Source organism: Pygoscelis adeliae, unplaced genomic scaffold, assembly GCF_000699105.1.
Source record: "Pygoscelis adeliae isolate BGI_AS28 unplaced genomic scaffold, ASM69910v1 Scaffold582, whole genome shotgun sequence".
Classification (NCBI taxonomy): domain Eukaryota; kingdom Metazoa; phylum Chordata; class Aves; order Sphenisciformes; family Spheniscidae; genus Pygoscelis; species Pygoscelis adeliae.
The window spans coordinates 351,619-366,209 of NW_008824281.1; the positions used below are offsets into that span (position 1 = coordinate 351,619).

Here is a 14,591-nt window from a genome sequence, read left to right on the forward strand (position 1 = left end):
CGTCCCGCCGTGGGCCTTTGCTCCAAGAGAGGTCTTGGCAGCGCACACAGAAGTACAGAGCCACAGGCACTATCTTCCTGCATGGGATCTCCTGCTGCACGCTACTTGCAGGAAACTTATTTCCCTTTTATGTTAGCTACTGCACTAGCTTACATACGCTTACTGTGCACTAATTTCTCGGTGTGGGTAAGGTTAAAGATTTGCTGCCTGCTGGCCCACATCTAAGTCGTTACATCCTGCAGCCTGTCTTGCAACTGCTTGAAGGGAAATTCATCCAACTTTTCAATTGCATTTTTCTACCATTTAAAATTCAGTTTCAGGTGCAAGACAATCAGTTCTGGGGATTGTCAGAAAGTTTCAATTAATTTAAAACAAATTTAAAACAGTGAGAGCTGCAGACTTTTAAAATCAATATTTTATTTTACTTGAATGTGCAAATAAATATAAAAAAAAAACTACATTCAAAGAGCTGGCAAAGCAATTACAAGCCCAAAAGCAAAGATCCTTCAAAAAAATGGAAGAACAAACTCTTGAATTAAGGTCGTGCTAGCAGATACACAGCGGTCGACGTTAGCAAGCCACTCTCAAACCTGCACTGCCTGCTTATTTCATTCACATAATTTGCTACTATCATTTTTGAGACAATAGCACTGTAAAGGGCGAAAGTCTTACTTACTTAATCTGTTCAGATTATAAATTAAGGTTTACAAAATAAGGATGCTTAAAAATACCTGAAGTACACTTAAAAATGGGGAGATGGAACAGGACGGTGCACAGGTGCGTTACCCTCCTACACCCTGGTACACTTGGAATCAAATGCATTTTAAGCCACAAGTTGCAACCTATTTTCTAGTAAACATTTTTTCTGTATCATAAAACCATAAAATTTGGCACAGTTGTCATCTCCACTGGAAGACAGCAGAGAGGTGAACAGGACTGAGGTGTATTTTGTTGAGCTGTCTGGAAGCAAAAGGGGGATACTGTGCTTTGCAGTGGGCTTGTCCACCCAGCCCTCACATAGCTACGTGGTCAGTGTCTTTTATCATTTACTGCAACAAGAGCGGGGAAGAACCTTCAGAGTTTCAGTAACCAAAATTTAACAGAGACCCAGACAACAAGAACATGAGTTCTTGATGAAAAGTCCTCTGCTGGCAGTGGTTGTGCAAGTGGCCACGAATGCCAGAGACTGGCCTCCCTCCTTCCCTCCTACAGACTATTTTGCAAAAAAGACAAAGAGTCAGTACAGTTTTCTATTAAACGTACCCCAAAGGCCAATTTTTCTACTGTCAAGTGAGACAATTGCAAAACCAAATGTTGTACAGTGGAAATAACCCAGGACAAATCCTACAGGCTGCTCCTTAGGTCTGGCAGAAATTATAACCTAAAAATCAAAGCCACAAAAAATATCGGGGTGAGGGGGCTATTCCCCCAAAAGCCAGAAAAAACGTTGGAAGCAGAGCTGAAAGGAGGCTTGGACCTGCCTCAAGACATTATGTTTGTAATACACTCCATGGACAGTGTGCTTGCCCTTGGCCCCTGAAAAACAAGAGTGAAGTCACAGTGGGGCTGTAGGACAGACACAGCTAAGTTTTCTTGATTTTTCAATAGATTAAGTCAGACAATTGACGTAGTGTTCTGCATGGTTTGGGGTAGGTTTTTTGTTAGGTTTCATTGCAAGAAAGCTTAGATAGAAGTACAGATGGTTCAGTGGAAAAGCTTGTCTACGATGGTTGTGGCTGGATCTAACACTGCCCATTACAGATTTCCATGTGTCACTGCAAATACAGCATCTGTGCTGACCCAGCAGAAACAGCAAAGTATCTGGGACAAACCTCAGATCCAGTGCAAACACTGTGCCGCAAGAGCTCCATCTAATGATGTTACTGACGTGGTACAACCCAGCAGAACCACGGAGTCCGGGCATGCACAAGGAAAGCGAAGCGCCCGAGAACGCAGTCTCCAGAGGCTGCCAATCAACATGCAAAATACAAAAAAAAAAAAAAGAAAAAAAAAAAAATAGGCCAGACCTCACAATGGATATTCCTCCCCAGGCACACGCTCCAAGCAGCTCCAGATCTGAGAAGGCAGAGTCTGCAGCAGGTCGTAAGTTCACAAAGCAACAACATGGGATCCGGTGCACATCTGCAGAGGGGTAGCTGACGGGCCTAGGCTGTCTTGCGCCGCAGAATGCTCTCTTGCCTAGCACTGCAGCTCAGAGAGTTTCTTCCCCTTAGTTCACGCTCCAAAATACTTAGTTGATGAGTGAGAGTTAAGAGCGTTTAGTACGCCATTCACCCTTCTCTCAGTTTTGGCATTTTTCTCACCAGAGCACCAGTAACAAATACTGCATTCATTGCCTTATTAGTACACATAGATAATGAAGCAGCCCATAGTGGGGCTAGCAATCTGTGCCAGGTGCTCTCAGCCCCACTGGCACTTGGAGGTTACCTCGAAGAGTTCTGCAGGCTCCAAGACGGCATAAATTCAGGAAGATAGGGAACATTAAACCTTTCAAAGTGGAAGCAGCTGCCAGCATCTGCTTGAACACCAGCCCAGCTCCATCTCTTCAGCAAAGCCACTAGTGGTAGTTCGCCCAGAGCCTGACCCCCTCACTCAGCCTTCCAGTATTGGCTGGTCAGCAGTGGCCTAAAGCTAGGAAACTACTAAAAAGTGTGTGGCAATGCCAAGAGCCCTCTTCCCATAAAGCTTTTAAAAGTCTCTTCATGATGGCTGGAGGATTACACTGCAAGGAGACAAGTCTATGCCATACGGAAAATACATCATAATCCAAAGTAAAATGCTGTTTGGATAAATATCATTAATACATACATTGCATTCCCACCACTATTCTCAGAGTAAATGTATTTCACCAGCAACGCTCCTACTTGTCTTGGTCCCAGGAACAAGTCTCTGCTCACGGTGAAGCTGGACGGCGACTGTACTGAACTCTGTATCTGTTCACTGGGACCCCATGGACATTCACCGTCTCACAAGTTGTTTTACAGGGCACCATCTCCTCGTCTTCGTCTCCCATCAGCCAGTCTTGAACTACATCAACTGCCTCCATGGTCACGTTCTCTTCTAGCCACCTATTGTGCCACTCTTCAAACTGCTGGTGATGCTTTAGCAGCACCATTGGCTGTACCTGAAAGCAAGACACGTAAAGATCACTGACAGGTTTCTGGGGGAGAAGCCAAAACCTTCACCTCTTTGTGTGTCCGAGACGTGCATGCTTTACAACACAACACAAACAGTAAAACAGGAAACCGCATACCTGCATTTAAAGATCTCTATTTCTTAATGTTTGCCACTCCCCCTTAAAATTTGCATGGTAAAGTAAAGGCTGCTAAACTAAACTAAAGTACAGAGCATTTACCAGCTCTCCTCCATGTTTCATCCAACACAGAGTAGTAACTTCTGGGTGTAGTTTGCAGGGATTCAGCCACAAGACTTCTTATCGGTACCTGTCTTTTGCCTCACATCCTCAACCTCTGCTACTGCCTGAGCTGCAGAGAGAGTAATAGGAGATGCACCTGCTTGGCTCGGCAGAGAGCTCCCCTCCTGTACATGTAATCCTCCGAGTTCATGATGAACATCATTTTGTGGGTGTTGAGCTTGAACCGGCAGTCCACGTTGCAGGCACTTTCCACCCCAATCAGCCTCTTCCAGGAGCTCTTCACTTCGCTACGCAGAGCTCTCACTTGCTTACATTGCCACTTGCGAAACTTTTTTAGGTTTCTAGAACAAAACAAGGATTACGAAGCACGTGTCACACTCGGTTATCCATTCTCTTAAGCTAGCAGAGCTGACGGCGTATGAAATTTGTATTCCCACATTTAGTTTTCAGACTTTCTCCAGGATCTTCCTCCATACACTCTGACAAATATTTAGTGAAATGGGAACAAATTAGACCTCAAATCCCTCCCAGAAGGGACTGCTTAGACAGTCCCACTCCTTTCTAAACACAGTTTCATGAAAAAACCTCAATGCCGTGGTCATAAATTTTTTCTTCGGCATTCTTATGCAGTGCACTGGACTACAGCAGCCCCTTTGGACCTCAAAGATGAGTGCGTTGCCCTGGAGTTGCTTGTATGGCACATCACCTAAAATGGCTGCCACACATGGAGAGAGGAAGCAGTACCAGCTGCTGCAGGCGTGACTCAGGAGAGGGAGCATGCTCACCTTTGCAGAAAGACCGGTTTCAATAAGAAGCCATCATTCTGGTTGTTTGGAGCTCCTTCTACCCCAACGTACTGCTCCATGTAGTTAGCCAGGTGCTACACAAGAGAGACCATTTTCAAGTCAGATTTTGCTCTCATCAAGAAAAACACCACTGCAAAGGACTAGTTTATTTCCAAGCTGCTTTTTATGAAGCTGCTGGTATCTCACTCAACCCCAAGCTGAATTACATTGCAACTCTTTCGCTAACATACCCGTTTCTGTCAATGACCACAGCCCCACATGTAATCTTCCCACCTCCCAGGTAAACTTCTCCTCCTGGCAAAGTCTCACAATTTGGAACAAGAAAGCGGGAAAGCATTCTTGGACATCTGCTTTGTCTTGGTACAGCAGACTCCATGGTCACTGTGATATTACCTGGACCTCCACGGGATCTTCTGTCTGGGTTTCTTCTGTATCCAGAAGCTCAATGGTCATGATCACCTGTCCTTTCCGCTGAAGAAACATTACCTGTAAAAGTTACAGGCACAAGATATTGGCCACATGGGTTCACAATAAAATGCTGTATATTCACAACAAGTCACTTGGACAACAAATACGAGCTAGGAGAGAAGTAAGCAGCAAGGCTTTTCAGTGAGCCAGGATGCCACTTCACTGTCTATGCTCTGGTTTTGGTACCTTCTCTTCACATTGCTCTCTCTCAGCATTGTGGCCTTAGAGCTTCTAAACCCACTTCTCCCAGGTCAAGTGCCACAGTCACTTTATGAAGTTTCCTGGCAGCAAGTTCTTACCTTGAAACAGTTCTCATCTGCCATGCAACGTTCAGCCTTCCACTGGTAGCTGGTCTCCTTTGCTGCCCGGACACACCTAGAGGATAAGTTACCTCCAGCAGCACCTCGCTTCCTTTCATTCAAGTAGAGCTCAACAACCTTCAAGCAGATGTCATCGCTCACTAGATGGTGAAGCTTCCATTAAAAAAGGGGAAATTCAGTCAGCAAGTCTGGGCCAAGAGTTAAGTCTAGTGTGTTATGAAAGGAGCACAAAACTCAGCACAGCATCACACCTCAGATGAAACAGCAAAGTCTCTCCAGAGACTTCACACATTTCACTCTCTTTTTCATTACTTTGCAATAAAAGGAACAGAGAAGACTGAGGGGCTGATGTGCCTTAACTGTAACAAAACTACAATTAGAAGACAGATTTGAGTAAAAAGGACTGGACCTTTTTTTTTTTTTTTTTTTTGCCTTAGATGTATTTTGGAAATGGCAGAATTTTGAAAAGGCTGGAACTCAAAACATGTTGGAAAAGGCCAGGAAGAGAAAATCCCCTAAGGTGGTCTCTGTACTGAAGCTGAACAATCTCACTAAACTTCTGTTAGAGTGTTTCCCCTACATATATAACTTTTCTATGAATTTGCTTTAAGTTTAGTGAGTCCTTGCATTACAGGTTACTGTGAGAAACCTATCTGTCTATAGAAGGGAGATGTGCAGCCCCCCAAACACACAGCACAGCCATCAAATTAGTTACCTGGCGGACAATATTCTGCACCAGTTTGTCCATAGTAAAGCCAATATAGGCATGGATAGTGAACATCTCCCTCAGAGTGTCCTCGTACTGCGTTGGGTCAATATTCCCATCCAGCAGACTCCTCACCATATCCAGGAACGCAGGGTAGTACTCCTCCAGCTCCACTTCACCTGGGTAGGGGAGAAGTGCAGTCACTTAATGCATGTAAGAGGCAGAGTGAAGTCAAGAGATACAAGGGACAGCACTGCTCAAGAACCATGACATTCAGTACCGAGAATATGCTTACAGGCAGACAGTTCTCCGTAAGGAGTGCTGACAGACTGTAAGTGTTTTATCTCGTGCACTTCCGTGAATGCCTTGTGTAGTTAACTATTTCGTTGTGGGGCCATTTACATTTTAAATCAAAGCGACAGATCAATACAATGAGATGCTTGAGAACATCTGACAACAGTGGGCTTGCGTGAAGTCTCTATGAACTACGCATGAGAGCCCTCAGAAGATCAGGTGCAAACTGGCTATCGTGTTGAAATTAGCTGTATCCACAAATCACAAATATAGTGGAGGTTTGCACCTCTGCATTCCTTACAGACTTGCCTGCAGGTCTCAGTTACCCAGATATACACAATCGAGCACTAGCAACCAGAGCATTAAGAATGGACTATGTCCTGGGTTATTCTTACTTGGTTGCTTCAGTCTTAGTTCCATGGCTGGATCATTGGTTTTTTCTTTTCTTCCCTCACAAAGAAGTTTCTCTCTCTCTTTTTCAGTCCGATATTCTAGAAGCTGCTTCTGAGCTTGACGATAAATCTTTAGGAGCCTAGAGCACAGAGTCTGGTGAAGGCGGAGGAAGAAATACCAATTATTATTGACAAAGAACAGACTGTAAACATCATCCAGAGTGTTGTGGGGCTCAGCAGCTGTAACATCACAGAAGGTTGCTTTTGCCTCCAAAGGACTGCTTGGAGGCCCAGGCACATTTTTTTTCCGTAGCTCAGGAGTATCCAGGTTCTGCCCCTGATGGTTTTCTCTGTCTTCATCTGTTGATTCTTCAGAAATACTGTGCTCAGGGGGCTGAGAGAAAAACAGCTCAGGTATGAAATGATGCACTATCTGCCGGATGGTTGCTTGGTCCTCCTTTTGGATAGTAGGCTGCCTTTTTACATAATAGCTGATAAGAGATGCTGCATCTTCCAAAATCTGCTTATCTTCATAGATGAAGATAAGATGAGGCTCATTTGTGGACGAACTTCTCCCTTCTGAATGCTGCTCCTGATGCTGTAATCAAGAGACAAATAGATAAAGATCCTTCCAATCCATGCTCAAGAGCCATTCCTGCCAGAAGAAATAAGCCAGTATTAACGCTATGCTTGGGACAGTCATTTTTGACTGAGAACTCTTCAGAGCACTACCACTTCAACAAGGTCCCAGGTGCTATGTAAACATCTAGATAATACTATAAATGAAGGACACACAGGATGGAGTATTTACTAGCATACGCACCTCATCATAGACACTCTCAATTTCATTCAGCAAGCTCTTGGAGCGCAAAGCTTTGGTGTCATTTTGTTTGAAGTTGACGGCCTGGTGGTCAAGGGACTTCAAGTAGGCTTTCTCATACTGCTCCCGCCAAATTTTGTTGAAGCCCTGCTGGGCCTCCCGCCATTCCTCCTCTTTTGCTTTCAATCTGTGTAAATGTATGATCTACTTCAGTTCAAAAAGACAACCACAGAAATGCACACAAAGCATTTTTAATGTAGCCAACTGTGATGCACCAAATGCTTTTCAGTATACCTGGAAGCAATAAATAACTAAAAAAAGGCACCACCACTGAAGAGAAGTTATCCTTTGAAACAACATCTACAGAAAACAGTTGTTTAAAAATGCTTTAAAAATTCTGTATCTTAAAGAAGGTCTTAAAGAACCCGGGTGGACACAGGAGACTGGGAATTACCTCTTAAGAACAACAGGAACTGCAGTAACTGGGTTTTTCTTAAGACTTTCAATGATCTCTGGTGCTTTATCACCATAGATGCGATAGATGGCCCTGCGCTGGATCACTTCTGATGTTCCTCCCAAGCAATCATCCAGTCGAAATTTCTCCTGATCCTCTTGAGTCAGTCGTGACAGTTTTTTCTGCACACTCTCCAGCACACGTATTGTGGCTAAATTGGTCTCCAAGACAACATCCAACTGTTAAGAGTTCACAAAAGACACAGTGTAAGAGCAGGCATAGCAGGAAAATGGAGACCAGCGGCACCAGGTTTGTGGCATGCATTCCAGCCCCACTGGGTGGAGCTAAGAAACATCAGCAAGGTTTCTTACTGGAAAATATACCTCTGCCAGTTCTCCCAAAGGTAATGTGCTTTTTAGAACTGGACTCATGCCTAGAAAGAACTATTGGACTCCAAGCAAGTGGAAAACACCAAACTCTAGCTGAAACCAACGAACACTAACAGAACTTTCAGTAATTGGTCCCCAATTAATTCAGTCAAACTCCTCATAGCTACAAGTTTTGCTTTCTGAGGAGGCAGACAGGCAGAAAGGAAGCTCAGTAGCAGAGGTACCTCAAACCGCTCATCTTCACAGCGGTGCAACTGCTCCTCATAAGGAGTCTTCTTGGAGCTGACAAAAGTGGAGTCTTCAGACCAGGATGGAAATGAAACCCAGGTATCATTTAACACCTGCAACAGTGCAAAGACATGACATTGAACAGAGCCTTATGAGCCCAGAGCTGTTCTCATGGGGTCTGATACTTCTCTGTTTTATTTTTGCACAGTTCTTCCCTGCGTTTCTATTGCAAGTTTCAGACCTAGTTCACAAGTCACTGTCATGACTCAGAAGATCAGAGGTCTGTGTGGAACTGTGCCAGGGCCCTGCTCAGAAAGCTCAAAAGCCCCTTCACTATCATCTCACAAACCAGAGAGATCACTCTGCAGTAATCAGCAACTGTAAGTAAAGGAGACAGATTTGCCAAAGACAGTGAGAGGTGGGAGCACCTATGCTGCAGATGTCTGTTCTCAGTGAGAACAGTGCCTAAGACACTGGCTCACAGTGCTCTTTCAGGAGAAAAACTGTTTCTAAAGGCCGTATTGGTCCACTGCTAGAAAATTAATTTCAGGCTATTTAATATACTTTTCTGTCTACAGGAATAAATTTGTGTATGCACACAGACTCAAAAGACATTAAAGTGAAAGACGTGATTTGAGATGGGCTTAGATAAAATTAGTAAAATGCATGTGGATACTCTTATTTCAATAAATTGGATGAATAACTGCTGTGAGATTAAAGCTGGCTAATCAGCATTAAAGAGGGGAATCCACATGCAGAAGCTGTAGCACTAACTACCCCACTTCAAGGTACGTAAGTGCAATGTGTTCAGGGACTGAACAGGTTGATCCCAAAGTACCTCCTTGCAAATGGCTGTTCTTCCACTGCACTTTGGCTGCTGATAGGTTTTTGGGAGAGCCCGGTAACTTGATCCTATGCGTTTGCAGGAAGCATAATCAATTTCCCGACTCATTCCATCTCCAGATCGGTCACTCAGAGGAGAAGCAAATGAAAGCTCTTTCACACCAAGAAAGGACTTGAACTGTGCAAAGAGTTCTGGGAATTTCCTTCAAAAACACAAGTAAGCATATTTTGTTATTTCACTCTAACAGTTTTAGGGTGGCTAACGTGTGTTATAAAAGTGAGGGAGAAAATCTAAACAAACAGCATTGCAGTGAGAAATCTTTCACCAACGTTTTACCTCTGTTATCATTCTCTCTGAATTACTTTAGGGTTTTTTTTTTACTTAAGGCAGGAAAAGAATTTCCCTTCACAACTTCACGAATGCTCCCCTTAACTGATTGAGGAGTCACTGATCCTTGCCATCTGACTCCCCCTCTTCTGTTGGAAGCCAAACAGCACGAGAGGCTCACATCAGAGCTAGCACTATTTATCCTTTTCACAGCTCTGAGATTTCATGTTTATACCTGTATTAAATTTTGAGAGATTAGAACAGGGAGCGTGAACAGAGACCACCCTCCAGAATTAATGAGGTTCTCTGCCCCCTGATGATTTGGTGTAACATCAGCTAGTCTGCTGCTTGTGAGGCTTTCAACTGGATGCACAGACAGAGGAAAATATCCTCCCCAAAATGCTCTTTAAGAGCTGAGTAGATATATTAAAAGATTCAGATTTTATTACTCCTCTTTTTGGATTAGCCTTCAATTTCTTGCATGCTACCTAGGAGATATTTCTGAAGTTAAATCCAAAACTTCAGTAACAAATTTCACAATGTCTACCAAAAAGTAACAGAGTAAGACCTAAAAAGTATCACACAGCAGAGAAGGTAGTCAGTAACTTACCCTAAAAATGGTGTAACTAGCTGGAGCAACTCAGAGCCAGAGACCAGCTCCTGGTTGAAGAGAGCAATGCAACGGAGAAAATTTTCATAGACTTCCTGACTCTTTAGCACCCTACGCACCTAAAGCATGGTTTGGAGAGAAACGATCAGATCACTTGAACACCACTTCTATTTAGTTCACGTTCTAATTAGTCTGAACCATGGGTACAGTGACAAACCTCTGTCTAGACTGCAACATAAAAAGAGAATATGCACAAAAATGCCCAGTTTCAAACAATAATCTAGTAACTACAGATGGTACCATGAGGAAAAATCACTGAAAAATAGAGAAAAAGATGTCTGTAAGAGACAAGCATTCAGGAAAAGGTTAATTATCCGTTTCTCTTCGTCTCCCAAACCCACCTATTTTCTCTTTTCTTGGTCTGTTTTTCTCTACCGCTTGACAAGTCAGGCAATTGCTAAGTGCTGAGACACAGATCATATAGAAAACCAACCAATTAATAACCTCATAAATAGTTGGAAATAAGTCCACAGAATGTGAGAACAGGCCAAATACTGACCTTGTCAAAGAAGGAAAACTCTTGCAGCGTTCCATATTTTCCCACTGTCGCTACTGACAGATCTTTGGTACCTCGCAGTTTCATTTTCTTCTGTTAAAAGAACAAACAGTTACCCGACTCAAATGCTATCGAATCCCTCTTCGCTGACATCTAACAGCTCTCTGCAAAGTCTGAAACTCAGGATTTCCCAAATAGTGATCTAGCACTGCTGTGTCAAGTCCTCCACAGCAATCTCTATCAAATGACTCCCAGCTAAGAAGAAGAAACAACAAAAAAGGATCACTTGAGAAAGAATTCCAAAGAACCATTTCTTTGTAGAAGCAATAAATTGTCCCTTTTCAGGGCCACTACTTAGTACAGAAGATCTTGATATTTAGTGTTCAACATGTTACCACACACATTTAAGCATACTTTAAAAAATCCCTTTTTCTACAGTAATTATTTTAAAAATAACTTTGAAATTTTGTTTCTCGTACCTAACACCTACATACCTCGAAGACGCTACTCATTACAGCTTCATCTAAGCAATTATCTAAATACAACAAGTAATATCAGGTTATTCTAAGTTTCTACTTGCTAAAAGATACCTTTGCTGGCCCAGAAACAGGACGCAACAGCAGTGGTCTGGATCGCTTTTTGCTGTGTTCCAGATTCTTCTCATGCTCAGTTTTTTGGACACTGTTCACTTCACATGGTCCATTTCCTGTGAACTGAAGTAAATAAATAATGATTTCAATGTTCGCTTCTCGGTCGGCGCAAATAAAGAACCCTATAAATCTGAACAGAACAGAGAACATGTAGTTAAGTCACCTGTTCTGTGAAATTCCAAACAATGAAGAGGAGCAAAGTTCATCTACTGGCTGTATGTTTTCCCATAATGTTTTGCGTTCCTAAAGCTTCTTATGTATTCTACATACAAACAGAGAGTATTCAATATTCTGCCTTGTTCTAAGCCTACACATACCAAAGACCTTTTAGCCTCTGGGAGGAACTGTCCAAACTCAGAAAGCAGATCCTCCTGTCCCCTGAACAGGTTTGCTACTTCAGTAAACACTTCTTCCTCTGACATGCCTCGAAAGGGTCGGCCTTTAGTGTTCAGCTGTTCTTTCTGAAAAGATACGCACAGATGTTAAATAGAGTCAAAAACATACCTCACTATGCAAGAAAACTCATCAACTCGGCCAAAAACCTTATGCTACACAAACTTGAAATAACTATCAGATAGCCCAAGGTTCTTACAGTGCATCCTTTCACAGAGAGTATCACTAAATCAACTGAAGGTTAGTAAAGACAGATCTAGGTACAACCCCTTTACACCTCAGAGCCTGGGAAGTTCTACAATTTTCACACTTTTGTCATTTCATGTGAATACCTATGAGGCAACTGCTGGACAAAGGCTAATGCTTGGGAACTGTGTAAGCCTGTTCAATAGGCAGACATTTCATCTGACAACAACTACTCAAACAGCTACAGTGCAAACCCACGATCTCTTATATGGAAGACTTTTTACCTGGTAAGTATGAAGAATTTCTAAAAAGGATCTGTAAATTTCTGGATGGTCAAGAAAACGTGTTTTGATCTTATTCACGTAACTGATAGCATTATTGAACTCTACAGAATCAGACTCCAAAGGAATTTGGGATTTATCTTCTTTGTACGGAAGCTGTTGCCTAAACTCCTCGGAGCAGTCACTGTGATTGTGCGAATTCTCCTGGGAGTAATGCAACAACAGCCCGCTGCCAGGGAGAGCGCTGGGAACAGGCTCTGAGGGCACCTAGTGGCATAAGACACAGAAGACAGTGACTTGTACAGAAACACAGGTGCAAGTTCAACCACAATCTAGCATCAGGATTTTCAAGCTGTTTAGCTAAAAAAGATTACCACGTGAAGAAGAAACAAAAAAGATTTAATTAGTCAATACATTTCCCTACCTAGTTTATTAACACCATCAGTTAAAAAAAACCCAGAAGTCATATCTGGCTTAGGAACGACCTGACTCATTACCGCTTTTGACTGTCACTGCATTGTCTGCTACACTTGAGAGGGTGTACCAGACAACACGCACCACAGTTTCTGTCACCACGGTTTTATCTCAGAGGAACTGCCAGTTTTAAGAAACAAATTAAAACGTACGGCTCTTAAAGATGCTAAATTTCCAAGCAACAGAGAGATCTAAGGGAACTGAGGTCTAAAAGATATTTACTGCTACTAATTAGGGTTAAACCATAAGTTTCTCAGTAGCCTTCAGGTAATAGCTCTGTTTCAGCCTCCACAACAAAGAAGCAGAGGCCAATACGTATCCATCTGTATTACAGCAGATGTCTTTTATCGCAGGATGTCAGCAATTGCATGGCAATACCTGACGTATTTTCTGCCTATTGCCTAATCACGTTTCCCAGTTTCTCAGTGGAAGACTAGAAATGTGATTCTTCCAGGATCTCTTTTTGAAATTTGTCACTACACACACCACGTACTGAGGATCTATATAAATATGTCAAGCCAATTACAATTTCAGTTTCCAAATCTGACTGAAGTATTTGGAGTTGAAGCGGCACTTCGTGCAGGAATATCATTCTTGTGTAAGCTAAACTAACAACTGGTTTGAGAATAAATGTTTAAATTTATATTATACCCATTATCATAGACATTCAAAACCACGTAAAAACCTCAGCAACATGCAATACATGTAAATCTACATAGCCTAAACTGTGCAAGAGATGTGTATAGCGAGACACGTAACAGAATTTATTTAGAGAATATGAGCTCTATAACCTACCTGACTATTCAAAGGTGACTGTATACTTAACTTCCCGTTCTTTGGAATTTCTATCCTATAGCCCAGAGGGAGGAAAGCATTGAATCCTACAATGAGGTCGGGATGCTCATGGAAAAGCTGCGAAACACGTCGGATTACTCCAGGTGTGTCAATGCTAAAATTGAGAAGAGTTTGTTACTCGTGTCCGAATCAGAAATACAAGTTAAGCCTAGCAAATTACAGAGGTATGTGAAGCATCTGGCTTCTAAGAAATGCAATTTTTTAACAAGAAAGTTTGGGAACCTCAGACCTAGAAATTAGCCCAAGCAGAGGGAATGACCACCACCCACTGCAGCCTCATACTGGGAGTGTTATCCACAGAGAGGATATATGAGTGGGCACGTTACCCAAAACGGGCAAGACAGCCATCACCTCTAGGGCTGACAGGTCACAGAGAAGCTCTGCACTCAAGCTTCTTCACTTATTTTCCAGATCTGCATTTCAGAGTGGGAAGTAAATATAGATTTGCCTTTTCCTGTGGATTTCATCTCTGGAAAATGACGGGATGAACAGAGACCCTCCACCTCCAATGTTTAGTGACTACACTACTGGGGAACAGGCCAGCAGGGCGGCCTGTGTGTCTGTGGAGGTGGAAAGATGACGTGAAGGCGGGGGGACCCTGCAAAGACAGAAAGGCCCCTGCAAAGGCAGAGAGACCCCCACAAAGGCTGAGGAGCTCCCCGGAGCAGCCCTGGGCCGCAGGGCCTGCGCCTTACCTCTGGCTCTTGAACTCTTTCATGATCTCCAGGAAGCCGTTGTAGGTGGCGGGGTCGCTGCCAAAGCGGATCTTCACCTGGTCCAGGTAGGAAAGCGCATCCTCCACCTGCAGGGTGAGAACGCGGGTGAGGCCCAGAAAGGGGGAACAGGCCCTGGGGCACCCCACGGTCCCAGAATGGGGGCAGGGGCACCCCACGGCACTGAGGGAGGTGGGAACAGGCCCCGGGGGGGAGCCCCACAGCACCGGGGAAGGGGGAGCAGCCTAGGGAGGGGCACACGGTACCAGAAGAAGAGGCCCTGAGGATGACAGGCCCCGGTGGGGTACCACCGTACCGGGGAAGGTGGGCCTCACGGTGCTGGAGGAGGATGGCAGGGCACGGAGGACGGCACGGTACCGGGGAGAGGGGAACAGGTCCCAGGGGAGCATGACCGCGGGACCGCAGGA

At 43.7% G+C, this 14,591-nt stretch overlaps 1 protein-coding gene across 1 annotated transcript; it reads right to left on the reverse strand.

Annotated features, from left to right (window-relative positions):
- Positions 1-396: 396 nt before the first annotated feature.
- SIN3B (SIN3 transcription regulator family member B) lies at positions 397-14,573 on the reverse strand. Its single transcript, XM_009318418.1, has 19 exons — positions 14,499-14,573; positions 14,146-14,408; positions 13,391-13,544; positions 12,125-12,388; positions 11,579-11,722; positions 11,202-11,324; positions 10,615-10,704; positions 10,056-10,174; positions 9,113-9,320; positions 8,271-8,387; positions 7,658-7,896; positions 7,207-7,390; positions 6,387-6,981; positions 5,707-5,876; positions 4,971-5,144; positions 4,597-4,689; positions 4,183-4,277; positions 3,534-3,738; positions 397-3,145 (listed from the first exon to the last, which is right to left on the reverse strand). Exons 1-19 carry the CDS (start codon positions 14,571-14,573, stop codon positions 2,915-2,917), a joined length of 3,543 nt encoding a protein of 1,180 aa, XP_009316693.1. The 3' UTR covers positions 397-2,914.
- Positions 14,574-14,591: the final 18 nt, after the last annotated feature.